General features: G+C 37.0%; 3 protein-coding genes and 1 long non-coding RNA gene across 6 annotated transcripts; 2 read left to right on the forward strand and 2 right to left on the reverse strand.

Annotated features, from left to right (window-relative positions):
• Window positions 1-4,032: 4,032 nt before the first annotated feature.
• LOC103437401 (dof zinc finger protein DOF4.6-like) lies at window positions 4,033-6,307 on the forward strand. The gene is made up of 2 exons (XM_008375867.4): window positions 4,033-4,349; window positions 4,810-6,307. Exons 1-2 carry the CDS (start codon window positions 4,326-4,328, stop codon window positions 5,728-5,730), a joined length of 945 nt encoding a protein of 314 aa, XP_008374089.3. The 5' UTR covers window positions 4,033-4,325; the 3' UTR covers window positions 5,731-6,307.
• Window positions 6,308-9,487: 3,180 nt separating this feature from the next.
• LOC103437402 (uncharacterized) lies at window positions 9,488-12,022 on the reverse strand. The gene is made up of 3 exons (XM_008375868.4): window positions 11,470-12,022; window positions 10,430-10,578; window positions 9,488-9,791 (listed from the first exon to the last, which is right to left on the reverse strand). Exons 1-3 carry the CDS (start codon window positions 11,644-11,646, stop codon window positions 9,653-9,655), a joined length of 465 nt encoding a protein of 154 aa, XP_008374090.3. The 5' UTR covers window positions 11,647-12,022; the 3' UTR covers window positions 9,488-9,652.
• A 1,706-nt stretch (window positions 12,023-13,728) lies between these two features.
• Window positions 13,729-16,260, reverse strand: LOC103437403 (BTB/POZ domain-containing protein At3g05675-like). 3 transcript variants are annotated; one of them, XM_029103735.2, is made up of 3 exons: window positions 16,141-16,249; window positions 15,807-16,053; window positions 13,729-15,216 (listed from the first exon to the last, which is right to left on the reverse strand). In XM_029103735.2, exon 3 carries the CDS (start codon window positions 15,152-15,154, stop codon window positions 13,859-13,861), a length of 1,296 nt encoding a protein of 431 aa, XP_028959568.2. In that variant the 5' UTR covers window positions 15,155-15,216; window positions 15,807-16,053; window positions 16,141-16,249; the 3' UTR covers window positions 13,729-13,858. The 3 variants fall into 3 exon arrangements, with proteins under 3 accessions (XP_028959568.2, XP_008374092.3, XP_028959569.2); XM_008375870.4 differs by having other exon boundaries at window positions 15,807-16,260; XM_029103736.2 differs by having other exon boundaries at window positions 13,729-15,256; window positions 15,807-16,153.
• A 2,722-nt stretch (window positions 16,261-18,982) lies between these two features.
• On the forward strand, window positions 18,983-20,491 carry LOC139196707 (uncharacterized). Its single transcript, XR_011581806.1, has 2 exons — window positions 18,983-19,228; window positions 20,169-20,491. It is a non-coding gene; the product is annotated as an uncharacterized lncRNA (long non-coding RNA).
• The last annotated feature ends 3,997 nt before the right edge of the window (window positions 20,492-24,488 follow it).

Raw genomic sequence — 24,488 nt, forward strand, 5'->3', positions numbered from 1 at the left:
TCAGAATTTCTAAAATTCCACAAACAACAATCGTGGCATAGATCGCAAGTCCAGGTATTATTCTCAAAATCGAGGCAATTTTCGTTCAAACAACAATCATAATCAGCGGTAGAATTCATATCGCAACAACAATCAGAGGCAAAACTACAATAATAATAATCATGGAGGTCGAAACACTTTTCAACTTTCTGGCAAGAAAGTTTCTTGTCAAATCTGCAGATAATTTGATCACGAAGCTTAGGACTGTCCTCATTGCATGAATGCCAATTACAGTGTTACATCCTCTCACTCTGCAATGGTGGCAAACACCTCTAATTTTGCTCCTACTTGGATTGTAGACTCAGGTGCTACTTCTCACATGACCAACTTATATGGCAATCTTCAGAATCCAGAAGCCTATAGAGGACGTGAACAAGTTTACATTGGCGATAGAAAGGGTTTATCCATCTCTCATTCTGGATCTTCTATTTTTCCTACTGCACATTATAATTTTCAATTAAATAATGTGCTTCATATCCCTGCTCTTAAGCAAAATCTACTTTCTGCAACTCAATTTTTGATTGATAACTGGTGCTCAATGCATCTTTATCCTTTTCACTTCACATTGAAGGATCTTTCTTCGGGGAGGATACTTTTTAAAGGTCCTGTCAGATAAGGTTTCTATCATTTTCATCCCTCTGCATCTCATGATGTGAATCCTAAAGCTTTGACTGCAACTGTTAAAGCTTCCAATAAAGTGTGGCATCAAAGGTTGGGCCACCCATCTGTGAAGATTTTACATAAATTGGCTGCAACATCATGTATCTCAGTTTCTCATAGTAAAAATAAGTCTTTTTGCTCAGATTGTGCATTAGGCAAGTGTTCTAGACTTCCTTTTGTATATGCTACTTGCACTACAAGTAAACCTCTATAGCTTATTGACACAGATGTTTGGGGGCCCGCACCTGTGTCTTTTCTCAATGGCTCTAGATATTATGTACTTTTTGTGGATGATTACACCAATTATACTTGGTTTTTCCCTTTAAGATACAAGTATGAGGTCTTTTCTATATTTGTTCAATTCAAGAATCTTGTTGAAAACTCTCTGTATACTAAAATAATTGCACTCAGATCTAATTCTGGTGGTGAGTTCATGAGTAGTTCTTTCTCTCAATTTTTTATTGCCAATGGCATTCAACATCAACTTAGTTGTCCTCATACACCTGAGCAAAATGGGTGTGCAGAACGAAAACATAGGCACTTAGTTGAAACTGCAAGGACTTTGTTGGCAGCTTCTAGTGTTCCTCATGTCTATTGGGTTGATGCATTTGCAACTGCAATTTATCTGATCAATCGATTACCTACTGCCTACAAATCTTCGCCTTGGGAGTTATTATTTCAAAGGTTGCCAAATTACAGTACTCTTCGAGTTTTTGGATGTGCTTTGTTCCCTTGGTTACAACCATATTCTCCTTCCAAGCTACATATGAAGAGCAAGTTATGTGTTTTCATGGGATATAGCTTGCATCATAAAGGTTATAAATGTCTTGACCTTGTGACCAAGAAAGTTTACACATCCCGACATGTTCTTTTTGATGAAATAAGTTTCCCTTTTCATAATCTTTCAGTCCCTGTCCCTTCCACATCTCTCAATTCTCCTCCTCAGCAAATCCCATCATCTCTCACATTTCCCACTCCCACTTCATCTTCTTTTTCTTTACTCATTCCTGCTATATCATCACCCCCACCTACAACCTCTACCTTATCCAGTTCTCTGCAACCTACTTCCCTTACCATAGCATTACAAGCTTCATCACCCTCTAATCCAACCTTACCACCTCTCTTACCTTCCTCTAATCATCACCCAATGCAGACAAGATCAAAGTCTAGGATATTCAAACCCAAGGTTTTCATATCCACAAAGCATCCACTTTTAACTCATATTTCTTCAGATTATACTTCTCACACCTATCTGCAAGCATCAAAACATCCTCACTGGCGCCAAGCAATGTAGGAGGAATATAATGCTCTTCTCATCACAGGTACATGGTCTTTAGTTCCCTCCATATCATCTTATAATATTGTCGGCTGCAAATGGGTATTCAAAATCAAAAGAAAGCCATATGGGTCTATTGACAGATACAAGGCCCGATTAGTTTCTAAAGGTTTCAATCAACAAAAGGGCTTGGACTATTCTGAGACTTTTAGTCCAGTGGCAAAACCAGTTACCATTCGAATACTTCTCACTCTTGCTTGTCAATTTGATTGGTTTCTTAACCAACTTGATGTTAGCAATGCTTTTCTGCATGGTACACTTACAAAATCTGTGTTTATTCAACAACCTCCTAGTTTTGAGGATTCAACCAAGCCAAATCATGTTTGTCATTGTCACAGGTCTCTATATGGTTTGAAACAAGCTCCTCGAGCTTGGTATGAAAAATTGAATGGTGCTCTGTTTTCTTTGGGGTTTACTGGTTCCTAAAATGATCATTCCTTGTTTATCAAAAAGGATTCACATTTGGTATTCATATTGGTCTATGTGGATGACATTTTAGTCACTGGACCCTCTTCTGCAAAATGTCAAAAGGTGATTACACAATTGAGTAGTTTGTTCCCTGTTAAAGATCTTGGCCCTTTACATTATTTCCTAGGCATTAAGGTTAAGCGATCATCATCTGGGATCTTTATTAATCAGACCAAATACATTCTTGATCTTCTGCAAAAGTCTCACATGGATGGAGCAAAACCATGTTCAACACCTCTCAATACAGAAAAGCTTGATCATGAGTCTCCACTTTTTAACAATGTTACTGAATACAGGTCCTTGGTAGGTGCCTTACAATATCTCACCTAGACTCGACCTGATTTGAGTTTTGCTGTTAATCTTGTTTGTCAGTACATGCATAGTCCCCGAGTCTCTCATTTTCAAGCTGTTAAAAGAATCATTCGGTACTTAAAAGGTTCTATTGATATGGGTTTATGGTTCTCTAAAAGCCCTGTTCCTTTGGCACTTCAAGCATTCTCTGATGCTGACTGGGCAAGATGCTCTTTAGACAGGCGATCCACTGGTGGTTTCTGTATTTTCCTTGGCAGTTCCATTATTAGTTGGAGTGCTAAAAAGCAACCAACAGTGGCAAGATCATCCACTAAAGCATAATACAGGTCCCTTGCTAATACTGTCGCAGAGTTGTCCTGGATTTCCAAGCTTTTAGTTGATATTAACTATTCTCCTCCTTGTTCTCCTCAGTTGTGGTGTGATAATATCTTTGCCATTTCTCAGGCGAAGAATCCTATTTTTCATGCCCGCACGAAGCATGTTGAAATAGATTATCATTACATAAGGGAGAAAGTGTTAGCCAAGCAACTTGCTATCCAATTTGTGTGTACACAAGATCAAGTTGCAGATATTTGTACCAAGTCTCTGTCCAAGTCCATATTTACCCTTCTCATACACAAACTCTCTCTTCGGGTACCTCAGTTTAGTTTGAGGGGGGCTATTAAGGATGAAAGTGTAAATATCTCCTCAATAAATAAAACTTGAGACTAAGTAATTGTTACAGTTTTGTTAGAACAGTTAGTCATTGTTGGACTTTGTTAGGACAGTTTGATAGACTTGACTTACATGTATATTTACTCAAATGTAATCTTATTGTGATTGATGAAATGAATAATACATTTTCTAATGGAAGAAACTTGTCAAATTTCGTATTTGATGTGAAACCATGAAATCGAGGGAGGGAGGAAGATCGGAACTCGAAGACTCGAGGAGCAGCCCCTAAAAGGGGAGCCGTAGAAACGGCGGGAGAGAGGCGGACGTTTTGATGCGAAATTGGTTCTAAGCTGTTTGATGGAAAAAATTGATACTTTTTTATGTTAAAACTATTAAAAGAAAATTGATTACTAGCCGTAGGATATCATCTAACGGCCACGAAATGATTGGTCTGGAGGCCCCGTTGTGAAGGTTCCGCCGAGGACCCGAGCCCATCATTTTTAATTACTAAATCTGCAGACAAATATATTCCCACTCGGAAGGTCTAGAATAAAATATTTTGAAAATGAAAGAATATTAGTATATTATAAAATTAGACTAGACAGAGCAATTCTCTCTCTCTCTCTCCCTCTCTCTCTCTCTCACACACTGGCCAACACATAAAGCAAGGGCCATACATACAGAACGACCACAAACAACCCTCACTCCTCTCAAAAACATTCTTTTCCATTTTGTTTTCCAGCTTTTGTAACCAGTTTCAAGAAAAGTGAATTTTTCTCTCTTTTTGAGGAAAACAGTTTTCTTCTTCTTCCTATAGGCTACAGCTCTCCTTCTTTGTGCACTCAAGTTTTCAGCCATGGATACTGCACAGTGGCCACAGGTGGACAGATATTTTATTTTTCATTTTTCATCATCAAACCCTTTTAATTCCCTCCTCCTCCTCTTTACTTCTATGAATATATACAGTCATCTTTTTGTTCATTAATTGAATGGCCTCGTGGATCCTCTTTTCTTTCTGTAAGGATATTGATGCAAGTCCCCACTCAGTTTTTGGATTTAGTTTTTATCAGTTCTTCAACATGGTGTTTCACTTTACCTTTTGTTTAGGTGATAAAGTAAAAAGGAGCCCAATTATCTTTTGTTGTTTTTGTTCCTCTCCTTTTGTTGCTGGCTCATACAATTTTCAAAAAAGTGTAAATTGAAAAGCAGTTCCTTCAGTTGTTTTGTTTTGCTTGTCTTTCTGCCATTTCTCTAATTTCACAGTATTCCTACTGATCAAATATTATTTCTTTTGTTTGGTCTGAAATTTATCTTGTTCTTTTTTCTGTTGTCTTTTTTAGGGAATTGTGGTGAAACCAATAGAGGAGATAGTGACAAACTCATGCCCTAAGCCTGCAGCAGCTAATAATTTGGAGAGGAAAGCAAGGCCTCAGAAGGAACAAGCCCTAAACTGTCCAAGGTGCAACTCCACCAACACGAAATTCTGCTACTACAACAACTACAGCCTCACACAACCAAGGTACTTCTGCAAGACTTGCAGAAGGTACTGGACTGAAGGTGGGTCCCTCAGAAGCATCCCAGTTGGAGGTGGTTCAAGGAAGAACAAGAGATCTTCATCCTCAAACAATTCTCCATCGACAACTTCTAACAATTCTTCTTCTTCCTCAGCATCCAAAAGGCTTCCTGATCTGATTCACCAAAACCCTAAAATCAACCAAGCCCAAGATCTGAACCTCACTTTCCCATCCACTAATCAAGATTTCAGGAATATTATCTCTGGTCACTTGCTTAATCACCATCATCAACAATTTCCAAACAACAACATCAATGATCAAAGCACCGACAAGCAGCAAAACCACATCTCTACTTCTTCCCCAACTTCTACTACTACAACTACAACAACATCCCACCTTTCTGCCTTAGAGCTTCTCACTGGATTGACTTCTAGGGGTTTGAACTCCTTCATGCCTATGCCAGTCCTATCAGACCCGAACAACAACAACTCTGTATATAATAGTCCCTCTGGACTAATTAATCCGATGCAGGATTTCAAGCCAACTCTTAATTTTTCACTGGATGGGCTTGGAAGTGGATATGGGAGTCTTCAAGGTTATCATGTTCAAGAGAGCAGTGGGAGGCTTTTGTTTCCATTTGAAGATTTGAAACAAGCTCCTTCGGGAGGAGGGATTAATGAGCAGAACAAGCAGCATGGAGATTCAACTGGGTATTGGACAGGAATGCTAGGAGGAGGATCATGGTAATTAGTAACAAGAAGAGACTTGCATCCTGGGTTTTTTCTTTCTCTTATTTCTGATTTTAAACTTTTTATTAATCTTTGGCTTTTTTGGTGGGTGACTTAATGTTTGGATTTCTTCATAACTAACAGATAGGATACATGGGTTTTCTTAATATTTCTTCAATTCTCCTTCTCTTTTTTTTCTTGGAATTGCCTTTACTCTTTTGAAGTTAGATGGTGGTGGGTTTTTGAAGCTTATTTTAGATATGGCTTCAAAATGGCTTCTTACGAGTAAGGAGCTGGGCAATGTTCATAAAAAAAGGGCGTGGAGGATGGAATCTATGGTATCAATCAAGACCAGCCCAGATTTTTTTTAGGGTAGAAAAAGTAGAAAAGAGGCATATGGCATGCACTGTACAATCATCTGCCCTTTTTAATATTTCATGTAATTTATTCTAGTTCTATCACTACAAGAAAATCAAGGGCGTCGCGGTCCACGGTAATGTGCTACTAATCGGTTCGCTTGGTACAATAAATAATATGTATAATTTGCAACTTAGTTTGTAAGGATCTGAAGTGAATGCAATGTAATTGTTTATCTCCATGCATCTATTTACACACACACACACACACACACACATATATATATTGTTGTTTTAGGAGGATTTTAGTTTAAGGTTTTATTCAGAAACAGAGATTCTTCCAGCCATTACACAAAGATCTCCATGAAGCATATGAGCAAGAGGGGAGAGCTTGCTAGCTGAAGAGCCAGATAAGAACTCTGATGCCTTCCACATGACTTCGTAATAAACAACTTTTCAAAAAAGCAGCTTCTGGCTTCTCTCCATGTTTTAATTTAGATCCACTAAACCTTCTTACTTAAACCAAAGGCTCACCTACTGACTACATATCCAAACAGTTCTGAAGACTCCCTCTCTATGTCCCATTTCCTGGAATGCTATCATTGCTTCCATTCCATTCCACACCCCCTTTCTTTTTTCTTTTTTTTCTTTTTTTTTTCTCCAATGAAAGATTGAGAGAAAGAACTGACAAACCCTACTTTCTTTGGTCTTTGTTGGGACCCACAAACATTCCCCTTGGCAAGTGAGAAAGAATAATACACCCCACTAAGTTGATCCATCTAGATCTGGACTCTCAATTTTTTTAACGTTTTAAATTTCTTTGTTTCTTGCTGTAAGCCACTTGTGGTGCATGATAAAAAAATAGTGATGTTATCTACACATTTATTTTTATTTTTTATATATTATTTTAATTTCTAACCGTCAGATTGAATAAATTAAAGAAGATTAATGAATAAAAGTTAATAGAAGTATGAGGGCAATAAAAAATGGTGTGAATTATAAGACCACCGTTAAAAAAATAGAATACGCATAACATTTTTCTTTCTTTTTTTACATAATTTTTTATTTTTGTCTTTTGATTCTTTTTTAATATTTTCATTCAAAGAGTCGAAAAATAAAAGAAGCGAGAGTAAAAAAGAAAAGATGAAATTGAAGCAAATGTTCCTGATCTATAGCACGAGTTTAGTTTTTGCCTCTGAACTTTATTAATACTTTCCTTCCTCAAATTATGTCATTCATTGCACTATTAGTCTTTTTCATTAAAGTACCATGAACTATCCACAAAATTTCATGTTTATGATTGGATCTTCTGAATGATTGACTACACGATTTTAGTTTCAATTGATCTCTTTAATACCCCATAAAGTATTTTGAAGAGGAGCTCCTCCTTAACCTTATTAAATAAATTAAATGGTTTTTGTATGAAGCTTAAATTTGATAGAAAAGAAGAGATATTTGATGGAAAGAACACTCATGCAACACAGAGTTAAATTGAAGGACGAGAGAAACTAATATGAAAGCTTAGTCACGAAAAATAAACATAAAAGAAAGTTTAGGGACCCTTGCTACCATGCACTCAAAAGAAAAATAATGTATAAACATCAATTTCATGTAATAACTAGCAAATGTTAGATGTACCGTAATAACCTAACATGGAGGTCATTTTCCAAATTTTGACGGTTTATTTATAACTTGGTAATCCAAATTAGTTTCTCCGAGGGCTTTTTGGGTAATCCAAACATGTCTACAGTCATTACAGATCACTTTAGTCCAAGTTGACATATGAATATGACAACCCATTTTCCTATAGTTAATAACCACGAAATGAAATAGGATAATATTAGGGATGTCAAATTTTTAAACAAAATTTACAAACTAAATTATGTGTTTTTAATAGGAAGTAAGTACAGTAATCAACACTTAATAACAATCATCAATATTCACGTCATTTGGTTTGCAAAATTTAGTTTAAAATTTTGATCTCCCTTACATTATCCAATGAAATATATTGGTCATCCCAACTATTATTCTAGAATTTCAGAAAGAAAAAAAATGGAAAAAAAAGAGGTAGAAAAGAATATGGAAAGTGGATTTGAGTAATCAAATGTCGTTGGTGGATGTGTTGTGGTTTGGATTCTTGTGTGTTGTATTTTTGTGCTTAGGTTTTTTCAATGAACAAGATGTTTCCCAAACTTATCTCTCACATTTCTTGAGTTAAAACCACATAAGCATCCTTTGTTTTTGGCAATGCGTGAAATATCTGCCTGCCCTCTTTACATTCTTGCAGACCTATAATTCCCATAACCTAACTCATAGGATAAAGATGTATGCATTTCAAGGGGTGAGAGAAATGAGCGGTGTTATTATTGTACATGAAAAAAATTACGTACTTCAAATCTGCTCATCGAATGATGTGTTGGGCATGTCATTTTATAAATTTTATTTGATAAAACAACAGGGGTAAAGCGTGAGTATGACACCTTATTATGCAATTAGTCAAAATTGCTTTCACAAAAGCATGTGACCTCTTGTATTTTGGTCTTAATTATCTAATCCCACCACAACGATCACACTTTGTGTGAGAGTTTCCCTTACGAAACATGTCATACCCAAGTTTCTTTGGCATGGCGAATCATTTACTGAAAATATATGACCAAATATTTGGTGGTGGACGTAGCATTCAAGGGAGAATTTCATAGAACAGATCACTATCACCATGGCGTCCCAAATCACTAATGCAAGGTCATGCACAAGACTTTCTCCTTATGACCTTGTATTTGTGGTTCAAACGACTAAGTGCCAGTGAAACCGCTCCATCCACGTCCTTCTCGTAGCATCGCCCAATTCAAGGTGGCAAGACATTACACATAGATTTTTTGTCTAAAAGTGAAGATGCCTAACATCACGAGGTAGAATAGGAAGAACGTTTGCGCTTGAGGAGGGCAAAAATTGAGAGATTATAAGAGTTAAATGTTGTAGTCAAACATATGATGGCTACATTTATAATTAAAATATGAGAACCCAAATTCAAATTCTCTTTTAACAACACACAATAGTCCAGAAATGTCATCTCAATAATCCCAATCTTGCCCAACAAGTAAGTCCGTCCCACCCAATAGGCCCTACAGACTTGGAAGAAAAAAAGAACCAAGATGGAGAGAGGTCCAGGGTCCATCTTCAATTATGTTTCTACAGCATTATCGTCAACAGGGACGGGAACCGGCCACGATTAGAAAAAATACACCCAAGGATTTTGAATCCTTGGGAGAATATAAATACGGGGTAACGAAACGTAAAACTTTTCTATCCGGAAACAAATAAGAGCACTGAAACTCAGCAATGATAGCACTTACAAAGAGAAAATCAAATGCAGACATTTTGCCAGTCGCCCGTCTGGTTTGAATGCAACAGAGAGCAGCGGAGGGGTAAAAAATTTCACTTCATCCAAAAAACAATACACTGTTTCCAGTTTCAACATTTCAACAGGGATTCTACCATTATGTCCGAATGCCAATATGATTAGACCAAGAAAACTCATATGACTAGACCAAGAAAACTATAGTCAAGCTTGATCGTTTAGAGAGATCAGTGATCAGCGTTGATTCCGAATATACGAACCTTGTGCATGTTTGGGAACTTTGCAACTACCAACACAAAAACTGCTAGCGTGTTAAAGATGAGCATTGGATTTTGATAGTCCGTCGTGTGTGAGGCTATCAAGTACCTGCCAAATGAAAGATGATGGATGGGTAAGCAAAAGATGTCTTATTGAGTTAGAATTATTCGATACAGTAGCATCACACGTGAGAAAAAAGTTGTACATCCCATGAGCATTCTGGTCTAACATGTCTGAGTGCATTTCTATAATTCATAAGATCAAATTAAGCTAACCAACAAACGTGTGACATCTGTATAACAGCAATGTTGAATTACATGGTTCACTATATTCAGAAGCGTTCACCGATGGGACTTAAATTGAGGGACACTGTATTTAATGGTTAGACACAAGATGACTATTGTAATCAATGATACATTGAAGTGAATGCAGCCCTATATACATTGTCCCTCCCTTTAAGTCCCTTAAGTGAAATGGTGTCTATGTGCAAGGAGTGAGGATTATTGGCAAAATTCTTTAATTTACGAAGATTTGGGCTATTGGTGCTCCACACTCCCCACTGCCATGGAGTGGTACACGCAGCTATATGGTTGTTATTTGTACTTCCCCACAGGGCAGGGCAACCTTAGAAGAGACCATCAAGGGAGCACCGCTGATCTCCCCCTAATGACTAGAATTCATGCTTGCATTTTCAAAATCCAAAAAGCGATCTGCAAGGCTTATAAAGAAGAATTTCAAGTGCTTACAACACAACAGGCACAACAGTTAGAAACTTTCTGTTTCGAGTGAGTTGGTTGCCATTGTCTATTTGCTCCCACCATGTCAGTGCATTGTAGATACCCTGATCATCTGCAAATGGTGTTCCTTTCTTCCAGTGAAAAAAGTGATAAGTAACCTGAAGACAATCAGAAAACATGGTAATAAAGACATCAAATCCACCATACAGATCATAAGATAGATAACGCATACTCGACAACTGGTTAACCTCCAACAAGACATCAACTTTTTACTTTTCTCAAGACGATGCATAACAGATACTTATTACATAAAATCAGCTGCCCCAAATTTGAAGAGAGCTTCAACTCAACTCAATTAAAGGGTAGTGAGAACTCAATGAATTTTTCATTTATCAGTATGAAGTTTACAATTCCAAATTGCAATAACATTACGTGGAAACACACTGCCTATATTCCTCAGATAAAAGTTGTTCATTCCCCTGTACCCAATGCTCAGCAAAATCTGCGCTTCAGCATCCAGATGCATCCCCGTCTACAAACTAATTCAATACAATATCTCTTTGATTCTCCATCCACACTTTCTTTTGAGAGCATATTATTGAACAGAGACTTGTTTATCAATTCTACCCCATCTCTACTACAGAACTGAACACGAGAGTTTCTTCTCCTCCGCCTCCTTGTGAACTAAAAAGATTATACAACCATAAAGACCTATATAATAAAGTATATAACTTCCGAGATTGTTCACAATTTCATCTAATCAGTTAGAAATTCCCGCATCTTGTCTGGTGTTTAGAAATTTCTACAATTCGATTCAAACTTAACATAAAATTCACATTCAAGCACGATTTATTCAATGCTACTGAGTTCTTCACCAATCACAACAACCCTAAACCATTCGTCGATTCAGATTCGCAATCACAATCCAAGTAATTAACCTAATCCACCACCATAATTAACTAAATCGAACTGGAAAAAATAAGCAGATTAAGTTAAATCTTCGAACAAATAAACACAGAAGACTGAAGAGAAAGGAAGAGAGCAAATACGAGGAAGTGGGAGAGGTGGACGACGGTCCAGGCCATGCCGGGAGAGCAAGAGAAGAGGCAGAGAACGGTGAGCCACGAGAAAAACACCATAAGACTGTAGGTGGTCCAGACTCCGGGGTACGTGAACCACTCCGTGTTCCGATTCAGATCCGTCGGTCGCACCGCCGTTACGTACATTTTCCGATCCTTTTTTTTTTCAGGATTTTCTGAATTTTTTGGGATGATGAAACGAAATCAATTAACCGGAAGAGACTACGAGATGAAGATTAAGATTGATGACGACGATGATGGGAGTGTTAATAAGGAGCAGCTGCTCATCATCACCGACGTCAAAAACGAAAAGACGATTTGGGGAAGTTGCGTTGCAGGACGGATTGAGATTCGGGGGATTTTTGGGGTTGGCGACTTGGCGTGTTTTTTTTTTTTTTTTTTTTTTTGGGTTATTATTTATTTAGGAATTTAGAAAAAAATAAATGGAATTCGGGCGAAGGAGTATGATTGATGATGAATATTTTTAACGGTCGGTGATGGAGTTGGTGCGAAAAGATCCATTAACCTTACCTAACAATGTATACTATATTATATAAGGCTGGTTTGGTGGGCTCAATAAGATTAGAGTTTAGGAATATGATTGAATTGACGGAGACATATAAGATAGGATTTATAACTCATATACAATGATAGGTTAGATAACCGATTTTATTGTGAATTAATAATTTATCATATCTAATCATGTTCATATCACATTTTGACATAATAAGCAATAGAGTGTACTCAAGTCTATTTTAATTGGTCACAACCTATCATAACTAACCCACCAAATAAGCTCATAAGAGTCTCATTCTCCTAGGCTTTAAGGTCCAAGAAAATTGTGTCCGCCTATAGTTTGATTTTAATCTAACGATTTACGATCATTTATTTTTAAGATGATGATATTCATACAATCGTTTTTACTTCTTACACATATCATTTAGTTTCTGACCGCCAGATCGAATAAATTGTATATCAAGACTACCTAATTTTTATTGTTGTATTTTCTTCTTCCTTGGTAGATTCAGATGAAACAGTAGGCAATTTTGGACCATGAAGTTTAAGAAAACGACACTAATATCATAAGTACATTTTTGTTAGTCCACCCAAAAATTTGTTATGTGGAGAGATTTTCAATGTATTTGGTACACAATCTGGAACACCTATTATCATAACACAATTAAAGAAAGACTAAAAAAATGGGAGTTTTAAAACAAAACATTCCCGGTACTGTTCATTTTTAACGAAAAACTACATTTTTACCTTTAACTGTCACTATTCACTATAACTTTAAAAATGACTTTCCATTAAAAGAGAATTTTTTTTTTTACTTTTCGTTAGTTTTCTTAAAAAAAATTGTACTTACTTATATTATGACACGAATGGTACTCAACTATATTTCGGTAACATGGAAAAATCTTTGTTTTGCGCCCCCACCTACATCCTACAATGTTTCTAACAAAAATGAATTATGATTATTAAAAAGATGTGTGTTTTCAAAATATTCTTTGTTTTGTTTTTTATGTTTTTTTATCAGCAGACACGTTTTGCAGCCGTATTTATTTGAAAATATGTTTGGAGGAATTGCTTTTTATTTTATACAAATGATAGCTTGATAGTTTAAATTGTTAGTTGTTAAAGAAAACAAAGATCGAATCCTGCACCAAGCTACATAAACATTATTTTTTTTAGCATTAATAAAATGAACAACAACAACAACAATAACAAAGTCTTTTCCCACTAAGTGGGGTCGGCTAAATTTTCGTTCTAGATTCATTTTCATAAGGATTCGACGTAATCATGGAGTGCCGGCTGTCGACTACCTGACGCCCTCCCCCTCCTCCTTTATCCGGGTTTGGGACCGACAATGTAAGATAAAATGAACGAAGAAATAAAAGAAAACAATTGGATGTTCGTTATGATTTGCGTCAACATTTTCTTTTTTGTTAGAGGATAGCCTTCACATAACAATTCGTAATTTAATACTTGAAAACTTGACTTATATTTATTAGATGCAGTTGATTTTCTCTCACTCTCTTTCATTATTATTTTTTTGTTAAGAGGATCTTTTAAACGTATTTTTCTCGCGTTGACGCTTGCCGAACGGCTCCATAATCCAAGACGCTAGTTGTTCAACATCACTTACCCATGTACAAACTGAAGCATTAAACAATGTCAAAATACAAGAATAACATCATATCATTTGCTTGTGTTGTGGGGGAGAGTAAATTACTAAATTGTGATGCTTGGAAAATGTATTGATATAAAGCTCAATTTTCATCAAAGACCAATTAATGCCCTTCCTATTTGAACAGAATATTAATTTGACAACATATAAGGAGGCCAAAGCAAAAACTTTTCAAAGGCTAACAGTTGCATTGCCAGCCCCATCCAATCCCTCCACTAATCTTCTCTTTGCAGACTTCGTTCTAAAACACCAGACCTCGAAGGCCTCGCTCAAGTCCGGGTACTGGACCTGCTCGGCTCCCATCCAGTCTGCCAGAATGTCCGCTTGATCATTTGACGGCAATGCCAGCACCAAGGTCACCATGGCCCCTTCAATGCTCTGGCACAAGTCTTCACTCATCTTGTATGGAAAGCCCGTCTCCTCGCTGCCCCTTGAGTCCAAGAGCGGTTTCATCTTCCTTATATAAGGCAGCCATGTCTTTAGTAACGAGACGCGGATTGGAGTTGGAAGAATCACATTGCCATAGCCAACTGCTTCCAAGACTTTAGCAGTCACTTCTATGAGCTTGATTTTCAAACCCCACATAAAAGAATCTAGTTTCTTATCCTCGATTACTCCTAAAACGTTACTTGAGCTTTCAGCCCAGTTGGATACGAAATCCTTCGTCAAATCCATCTTCCCAAGTATGTTAAACATCCACTCAAGATCAGACAAACTATGCAATATTTTCTCCTCTGCCCTATCAGATACAAGGTCAGGCTCCAAAAGTAGGGCAGACAACTCCTTTTCAAACGTCGAATAAATCTGCAATAGACCCATTCTCAGCACTGATTTTACTTCATCATCAGCTGTGACCAACGGTGCATCCTCATCTTCTCCTAACATGAATTCAACTTGTTCTTGGGCACAAGTCTTAAGCTCGTTACCAAATGGAGGGCATGGTTCGGAAATGGATGTGGCAACGCGAACCGCTGAGACAAAAACGTTTTTGGTGGCAGCTAAATCAACAGGTTGGATCCTGGCTAATATCGGCATAGCTATTGGACCCAAATTTGAAACTGCTTTTAGGATAAGTTCCTCTTCTTTGTCCTCCCAAGGAACAGCCTCTAAGTACTGGATGCAGCAGCGTGCAATCTCTTCGCACTGGAAGGCAACTGCTACCTGAAGAATACCAAGTGCAGATTTAACAGAATCCAACGAGTCCGAAATTGAGTCTGCTGGAAGATAAAGCAGCTTCAACAGGTTGACATGGTGATCGTGGTTAACCTCTGAGCAATGTATATTGATGCAATCACTACAGCTCGGATGAGAAAGCCGGTTGGCAAAGTACTGGCTCCTATTTATCAGAACAGAGGAGTGGGAATAGAACCGTTTCGGTATCCCTTCTCTATTCTTCAAGCATATAACAACGTCACTAGTTTTCCGATCACCAAACCTGCAGGGCTTGGTCTGTAAAGCTTCGTCCATGTGCGCGAACAACGCTCATGCTTTAAGCAATCGAAACAGCAAAAATTCGGAGTCGTTTCCAGCTGCAAATTAAGATTTTCTTAGATACTCGGCTCACATAACCTAAACAAACATCAACATAATGTATATAAACTTGCATATTGTATACAATTGTATGCAATGATCTATGTCACCAACTGACAACAATCTTCTTAATTTTTCAGTATCCAACATAGTTAACAGATAATCATTACTTAATCAAAAAGGAAATTAAATCAAACCCACGGATAAGAAACAAGATTATTGCAGCTAGAAAGCACCTCAATTAACCAAACAACTCAGGATTTACTTAACATAAACGATTCGATTAAATCAAATTAACAAATCCCTGGTTGGATTCCGTAAGCTAGTAATGATAATAGTGAACTAAACACACACTAAGAACTAAACCCAAATATGGCTCCAATAAAATAGAACAATTCTTGATTTCTCACAGGCCACAGGTAAATATTACTAAATAATTAAAACCCATCAAATTTATTCAATCCCCTTTCAATTATTTGGAGCAAAATATTCAAAGTTCCAATCTTTTTTTATTGCCCTCAAATAAAAATTCCACTTTTGCTTTTCAAATTGGTAATTCTGAAAGAATACATAAATAAATAAAACTCACCTTTAATTTTATCAACCGCAGAAATGGATCTGCAGTGTTCCAGTGCAAAATTGAATCTGAATTTTGCTGCAATTCAGAAGGGTTAAAAAGGCGCAGAAGAAGCCCTCCATTGGAGGCTCTGATTTTTTGAGTTGAGCTTTTTCAGTGGTGAGAGCTCCGAGGAAGACGACAGCTTTGGAGTGAAGGGCAAAAGTTTACAGACTGACCCAATGGCCCTTGTGTATGAACTGTAATTTAGGATGACGTGCTGCAACAACAAGAAGGTATAGGAGGAAATTAATATGAATTTGAAGGGCAATTTTGTGCAAATAAACATGGGACATTAGTTCACTACCCTATATTGGGGAACAGTTGTTTGGTGGAGACAACGTTATTTGTATCTGATTGGTTCTTTGCATCAACTTGGCAAATTGGCAGTGCCCACTTGCTCTTTTCTTAAAGGATGAATGATTTCATAGCTACTTTACCTTGAAGTAATCTTGTTCGGTTCTTTATAGGTAAGGAATCACTTGTTTCATCTAACGTACGGATCACAAATATTCAAAAGCAACTCATTAAAATCACGAAAAGAAAAATTCATATACAAATGTCAAATTCCTTTTTCTTGCAATCTTGTAAGATTTTTTATAGATACCAATTGAAGCGTGAAAGGTCTTGGGAGAGATAGGTATACTGCTATAGCTTACTAACAAGCTCTTTGAATAAGATTTTAAAAACAAGGAAGATGTCAAATGAGTGGCGAAAAAACACTTTGATGCATCTACAAGAATGAGGATGACATACAAAATTGCATGAACTAGAGGGGTATTAAATTAATGAATCGTACAATTAAGCTTTAGGAAAGAGTAATTGATCATAAACTTAGGCAAGAGGCACCGATCTAGACAATCGATTCGGGTTTATGTCAAGGTGCTCAATTACGAAGGCTTCTCTTACGAAGATCTATAGAACGATATAGAGATATATAAAAGGATTTGCATATGGTTTTTATAGATATGGAAAAAGCGCATGATAAGGTCCCAAGTGAAATTCTTTGAATGATTCTAGAGAAAAAATGTGTACGAGTAACATATATTCAGACAATAAAGAATATGTACGATGGAGTAAGGACTGTAGTGAGAACTCATGAAGAACAAACTTAAAGCTTTCCCATAACCATAGGGTGACACCAAGGCTCAACATTTTAGTCCTTACCTTTTTGTATCAGTAATGGATGAGCTAACAGGACATCTTCAAGATGATATCTCATGGTGTGTGCTTTTCGCATATGATATAGAGTTGATAGGCAAAATGCAAAGTTTAACCTTAGCAGGAAATGTTGGAATCTAAAAGTCTTTCAATCCAATGGAGGTCCAAATGAGATAGGAGTGAGGATCAGAGATCAGAAGGTACCAAAGATTGAACAATTCCAGTATCTTGGATTTATCTTGCAAAAGAAGGAGAATTGGATGGAGATCTCAACCGTAAAATACAAGCTAAAAGGATGAGTGGAACAATGTATCAGGTGTGTTGATCGATATGCCACTACAGCTCAAGAGAAAATTTTATACGACGGTAATTAGGCCAACAAAACTTTATGGCAAGGAATATTGGGCGGTAAAGCATCAACACATGTAAAAAATAATGTAGCGGAGATGAGAATGCTTTGTTGGATGTGTGGCCACACGAGAAATAATAGGATTAAGAACAATGATATATAAGGTAAAGTAGGAGTGCCCCAATTGAAGATAAGATGAAAGAAAATCGGTTAAGATGGTTTGGACATGTGAATTGAAGATCTGCAAATGCTTTGGTTAGAAAAATGTGATTATGGAATAGAGGGTCAGAGCAAAAGGGGTAAATGAAGACCTAAGAGGACTTGGAAAGACACTTTAAAAAAAGATATGGAGTACTTAGAGCTAACGGAAAACTTGGTGCAAAACTGAATATAGTAACGTTCTAAAATTCAAACAGTCAACCTAGTGGAATAAGACTTTGTTGTTAATGTTGGTACATTTTAGTATCATAGTGTGGCAGGCTTAATCACATCTACTAGAGGGAGGAATATTTACATTCGAAAGTTATTGACTAGCTATCCTTTACTAAAATTTCTCATCCACAATGTCAAAAGAGGTAAAAGGTTCGACTTCCATGTCCTACACATATCAGAAAAGAAAGTTCATAAAAATTTGTGTGATCTTTCGGTTTTTTTGACCTTCTTAACAAACAAAGCATGTTTTTCGTATTAAAAACAGAAATGGATGGAAAGCCTCGGACAAGAATGAAGCGCATGCCAAATTATTAAATAATACTTTAAGAAAAAGATCGAATTTGTGATAACGATCATCAATGCGTAATCACAATAGACTTCATTTTTACTTATTAATTAAAGGAAAACTAATGAAAAATGTTTGAAAACTTTGAGTTTTAATGATAAGGACAAAATAAATGGTAAAGTGAATAGTATTATGATTGACTTTTTAGTGTAAAAATGTGGTTTTTCGTTAAAGTGAACAGTACCGGGAGATTTTCGTTAATTAATTGTATGTAGCTAGAGAGAAAAGAGAAACTCGCACCTAGCCGCCTACTCATGACTTTAGCTTCATTGGTCGGCCGCAACCATCACCTTCCTCTTCCTTTTCCCTTCCCTTTTTCTTTGTGGTTCTTTTGTCCTAACATTTTTCACCGGTCTTCATTCGGCTTTAGCTGCATGGGCGGTGTTGTTGCGACAAATAACAACGTATGGTTTTGTAATCTAGCTATAGTCAAGTTGACTTACGTATATTTTCAGTACATATTTGTCGTGTTATGTTGATTTGTGATCGAGCCTGCATGGTTGCTAATGAAATTTTATGAACTCAATTAGTTCATGATCAAGGGCAAATCTATTAAGGGGCTTAGGTGGTCCCGGAACCAACCAGAAACTCGAATAAGTGGCTATGAGAACCTCCAAGAACTATCCAAGTATGGGCATGTGGTGGAGGAGAAGAGTAGCGACGACTGCACTGCAGATTTTGCAAACCAAAAGCATAAGAAGAGTACTATTTTTTTTTTTCAAAAAATAAAATGACTTTAACAAAACGACGTCGTTTTGAGCCAAGCCCCATCTATAATAAAAAATAAAAATAAAAAAAATAAAAAATCAACCTTCTTATTAAGCCACATGAGAGCCTTATCTTTTTTAATTCAAATAAAGAAAGAGAGGTTCGAATGATTGTTTCCTCTACCCCATACCTCCAGACTTCACTTCACCCAATCCCATTTCATTCACTTTCGAAATTCCAATTGGCTAATTGGCTAATTGGCTATCCCCACACAGCCAATCCCAGGCCACCACAATCTCCTCTCCACGACCACCACCTGGTTCACTTCTCTTCACCACCATTTAATCCCCTTCTAAATTTAAGAAAGTTTTATATTTTGGTCTAAATTAATCAAATAAGGTATTAAACTCATAATAGATTATAGTTATTGTTAATTTGTCATAACCTTTTGCAATTGTTTGGATCATTTGTTTTGTTGGTTAGTTCATATACATATTTTTTCACTTCATCAGTATGATTTTTTGTTTTGATTAATTAATATATGCAAAAATTAGAAGTATGGTATGATATTATAAGCAAAAATCATCACCGATTAGTTTGGACAATTCTATTTCATATAGCTCAACTCCAATTTTGGACAGTTCCAAACCTATTCAGGATAGTTCCACTCCATTTCAAATAGTTCCAATCTGATTCCGGATAGTTCTACTCCACAACAAAACTAGTTAGAAATTGATTTAGATAATCTTGATAGAGACCTTGGAAAGAGAATTCCAATGAAGGATTAGTCTCCAAATATTCGAGATGAGGTTCGAAGAGAATATATATTGATGGAGCCTTATAGAACTAACCATTGTGATTTTCCATTCACATTTTCAAAGTATGAAACCTCTTGTGGACAAATTTAGTCTTTGTAGCTTGTAATGTTGTTTGTACAAATATTTTGAATGAAAAGTTAGTAGTTTATTTTAATTTTTCGATGTTATTTTCGTCTAATTTCTTGAGAGCTTTTATATTAGGACAACATCGAATGTGCAAGATGTTCCCAAATTTCATAAAAGACCTTTGCAATTGAATGTCAAAATCTATACTTTTACTATGAGGGGGATTCTGGATGCTTGTTAATGGTCATGGCATCGTCATCTAAGCCTCAGCTAATAAGTCTGCTTGCTCTTCTTCTCATCTTCCTCCATCTCTCCCTTCTTTCCATTGTGCATGCAGACCCTCACGGCACGTCTCCCTCCTCAGCATCTCATACAGTTCGATAATTACGTTTTTGCCCTTGTATTATATTCCGAAATTCTGAATACTGCATTTTTTTCCCCTTCTGATATTGCAGAAAGTGATCTTTGTAATTACGATGACGATTCCGATCTGGATGATGTTGCTCCAAACAAGTACAAGCTCGACGACTGCGTTTGAGTAGCAGGGAATGCAAGGACACATGGGACTGCGGCCCTGTGTGCAGAGACATGGGAATATTGAACCCTAATGCCATCAAATGTGTTGTTCCCAACCAAGCTGGTGGATCTGGAAAACGTTGCTGTTGTCTTCCTCCTACTGAACCCAATTAGATACCTACCTTAATCACCTTTTTACATCAAAACCCTGACTTCAACGTTGTTTTGTAATAAAGATAATTAAGGTGAGGATTTTCATTTCTCCTAGCTGCTTAATTTATTTGAATTTGCATGAGTATGTATTAACTTGCAAAAGATTATTGTTTGATAAAACTTTGATTAAAGTCTGACGCAATGCGCCAAGTGAAGTAATAATTGATTAAATTTCGCCGTTAAGGATGCAAATTCATCACGGATGTTGATCGACTTGGGCTTTGGCAGTTTTGGGTCCTTCCGCCCATGTTACAATCATGTCGAGTGATGCAACTTGGGCTGGTTTGGTATTGCTGTGCTTTGAAAAAAAGCTGTTGTGAGAATAAGCGGCTGTGCTGTGAGAATAAGCGGCTGTGAAATAAAGCCAGTAGAGTGTTTGGTAAACTTTTTTGTGAAAGTGCTTTTGGAAAAAAAAAAGCAGGATAATAGTGTGTCTTTTCATTAAAGGAGCACTGTAGCTCCGTGTGCTTTGAAAAAACTGGCTTTTTTTCAAAGCAGCAAATAGCAGCTTCAGCTTTTCCTTTGATTTTCAGCTTATTCTCACAGCAGCTTCCAAAATAAGCCTTTTTTTTCAGTTTACCAAACACAAAAATGACCCTCAACTTTTTTTCACAGTGGCTTTTTTTAAAATCACCTCAATCCCAAACGGGACCTTTGTTACTTTTTTGTGACATATACTACCGGCATCCTACCATAAGCTAATCAAAATTGTGGGAAAGGAGACTCAAACTCCATGCATAAGGGAAGCACATCCACTTTCATGTCTACAAAGCATTTTGTTACCTTTAGGGCATGCTTATATAATTGGGTGCCCAAATCACTAATGAGATATTTTCCAAATCTTTGATCCCAAAAAAGCACCTAAAAGCTAATCAGTTTGTCCATGGGCCTAATAATCATGCCCAAAAAAAGTCATGGGCCATTTCAAGCCCATTTTCAATTTACTCAGGAGAAGCATAGACAGATAAAGAAGATTTCGCACGTGCGAAGCCGAAGTCGGAGGAAATGACAAAACTAGACACCCCTTCTGGCTTCTGCTTCTGTTCTGCCCCTTCAGATGGAAAAAGCTCAGAGACCTTGATTACGTCAATCCGCATCATCAATACCTGACAGGGTCATCATTCCACCCGGCATGGTACAATGACGTGGCAGACACTGGTCCAGTGTGGCCCCCCACAACCTACGCTGGTCCCCCCCTCCTCGTCCTCTCTTCTTCCCAGAGAGGAGAGACCACACTGACTAATCACAGGTTGCAAAAATATGAAGAAAAGCATCTGAACCGTCCAGTTACTTGTTCCCCATATCGCCGGCACTCGCCATCTCAAAATAACTGCCGTCTGATTGACGCGTCAATCAACATCGTCCGGCCGCCACGTGTGCGGCTGTGAGCAAAAGAGAATAATATGTTTTCGATGCACCAGAGTGATGATTCTTAAAGGAATTTTTAATTGTGACGGAAACACAATTGATACATCACGTGTTTTAATAAAAGTGTTGAGAATTTTTACTTTTTAAGTTATTAACTGTTTAACTACACATATCACACAATTTGTACCATTCCCTGTACCACTCACATCGAAAATTCTCTCATGGTCCATATAGGCTTTTTGTGTGGCCGATTGATGGCAACCACTCGGAGTCGTACCACAACTCAAAACGCCAATGGTGAAAACGACTTGCAAAAGACTTTCACTTTAGCAAATTAGGGTTTGAAAAGCATTAGGAGAGGGTAAACCCTAATTTGTTTGGAGTGTGAAGTAAAACTAAACTTTAGGGAAAGCTCTATGAAACTATCCAACCCTAATACTAACGTGGAATATGAATTTTGTTAAGCATAATAGTCATGCGCATGCAGAATACTAAGTAGTATGTTCCTATCAACTTTTTAGTGTGAGACTAACTCATCAGGACAAAGTTACGAAACTATGAAGGGTTGTACATATAATGTGTGATGAAAGGGCGGTGATCTTGATGTTGGCTAAGCATGTGTACTTGGAAAAAAAATAGTTCAGAAGATTAAGTTCATTTCAGTAAAGTTTGAAACTTTGGCTTTATTTCTACCCCCGTTAAACCCTTGTGATTAATTAGTATTTTTTTTTTTTGGAACAAACGATATTATTTATACTAAGAGGGAGAGAGGTGAAATTAGCCTTATAAGGGACTAGTGCAATATTTGCATTACATTACTTTCATTAGTATGTACTAATCACTACTGTATATTCTTCTACTAATCATCACAATATTTCATAAAAAATAAAAAAATAAAAAAAATCATCAAAATAATTACACTATGGCTCTAACCTATCAAGGACTTGGCTAGAAGAGAATAGTTTTGGAATTGCTCTCCACCTCCAATATAACGTTGAAAATTCCAAGTCTTATAATTATGAAGCTAGTATATATTATACAGCTCAAGCCGTATAATAATAACAATTAACATTCATCATATATTAATATTATCCAGCAATCATAATATATATAGTGTAAGTGTGATGTGTGTGTATATATAACTAATTAATTGTTAGAATTGTGTGTAGTTTGTGAAAGAGGAATCATGTGGCGTTCAACCCAAGTCATGACCAGCCGGAACACAATTCACAATGGTTGTGTAAAAAATGAGGAGAGAGAGAGAGAGAGAGAGAGAGAGAGAGAGAGAGAGAGAGACATTCTCTGGTGGAAAACAGTAGTGTAGTGGAGAAGGGGGTGAAAAAAATGATTGTCGGATGCTGTTTTTGGGTAATCGGGTAAAACCGTAAAAAGGGGGCCTAAATCAGGGGAGAGAAAGGGCCAGCGGGACTTTTGTTTTGTTTGTTTGTATAGAAGGTGGGGGTCCTTGTGGCTCTGGGGGTGGGGGTCGGAGGCTGGACCTGTGGACCTGCCTTTTGCTTGCTGATATGGGGAGGAAGGAGAGACCATCTTCTTGATTAAATCAACATGATCATGATTGGATCATTAGTCGTGCCTCAATGGAGTTTTTAAGCTCTCGAGCTTTTGTTAATCAATGCAAATTAATGCAATTGTTACTCTTTACCTTTGTCATCTACTCTTTCATTCAAAAGCTCTATCATTTCTTTCTTTCCATCTATTCATAGAGATGAAAGACAAGAATCGAACTCTTATAAAGAAAATCTTGTAATAGTTTGATTCGAAAATGTAATGTTACTTGTATACACATCTTTAGAGGTCTACATGAGTGTATTGGAGGTGGTTTGCCAAATTTTTCGAGTTAGCCATTAGATTTTTGGTGTTCGTCAACTTTTTTATTTCATACTGAAAAAGCTTATGTTTTTATTTGGTTAACTTATCAAGTATATTTACTCAATGTCCACAACAAAGAGAATATTGTTTTGTTAACTAAGGAATGGATAACAATAACAAAGTTTTACTCTTGATCTCTCTATTTTAGGATAGTTTTGAGGGACTTTCAATTCCTAAGTTTGAGGGCAAGTTAGTAAATGAATGAACTAATATAGGAGATTAGAAATGCGCTTTATCAGGAACGATACAAAGAAATTATGTAAGAGATTTGCAAATCACACTACTCAGAATGTATAGAAAACCTTAATGTATATTTCAGTGTCTTAAAACAGTTTACAAGATTAAGCATAAATAGAGGAATAATCGGGAAAGAGAGGAGAGTAGGGGACAATGGCAGCTAAGCAAGTCAGCTAAGCAAGCATGAGAGTATGATGACCTCCACACTCTCTTAACACATGCTTTACAGCTTATTAACAAGCTTTACACAGAAGAGGGAATAACACAGCTCACTAAACCCTAGCTAAACACAGCTAACACAGCTTTACAGCTGTTAGGGTTTAAAGAATTCAATAATATTCAATACTCCCCCTCAAGCTGGATCGAGAGATTTTCTGGATCCAAGCTTGAAGAGAATACGATCAAGTTGAGAAGAAGGAAGGGGCTTGGTGAACACATCGGCTAGTTGATCACTGGAGCGAACAAATGCAGTTTGTAACAGCTTGGACTGGACTTGGTTGCGGACGAAATGACAGTCAACCTCGATATGCTTTGTTCGTTCATGAAAGACG

Source organism: Malus domestica, chromosome 06 (genome assembly GCF_042453785.1).
Source record: "Malus domestica chromosome 06, GDT2T_hap1".
Taxonomy (NCBI): domain Eukaryota; kingdom Viridiplantae; phylum Streptophyta; class Magnoliopsida; order Rosales; family Rosaceae; genus Malus; species Malus domestica.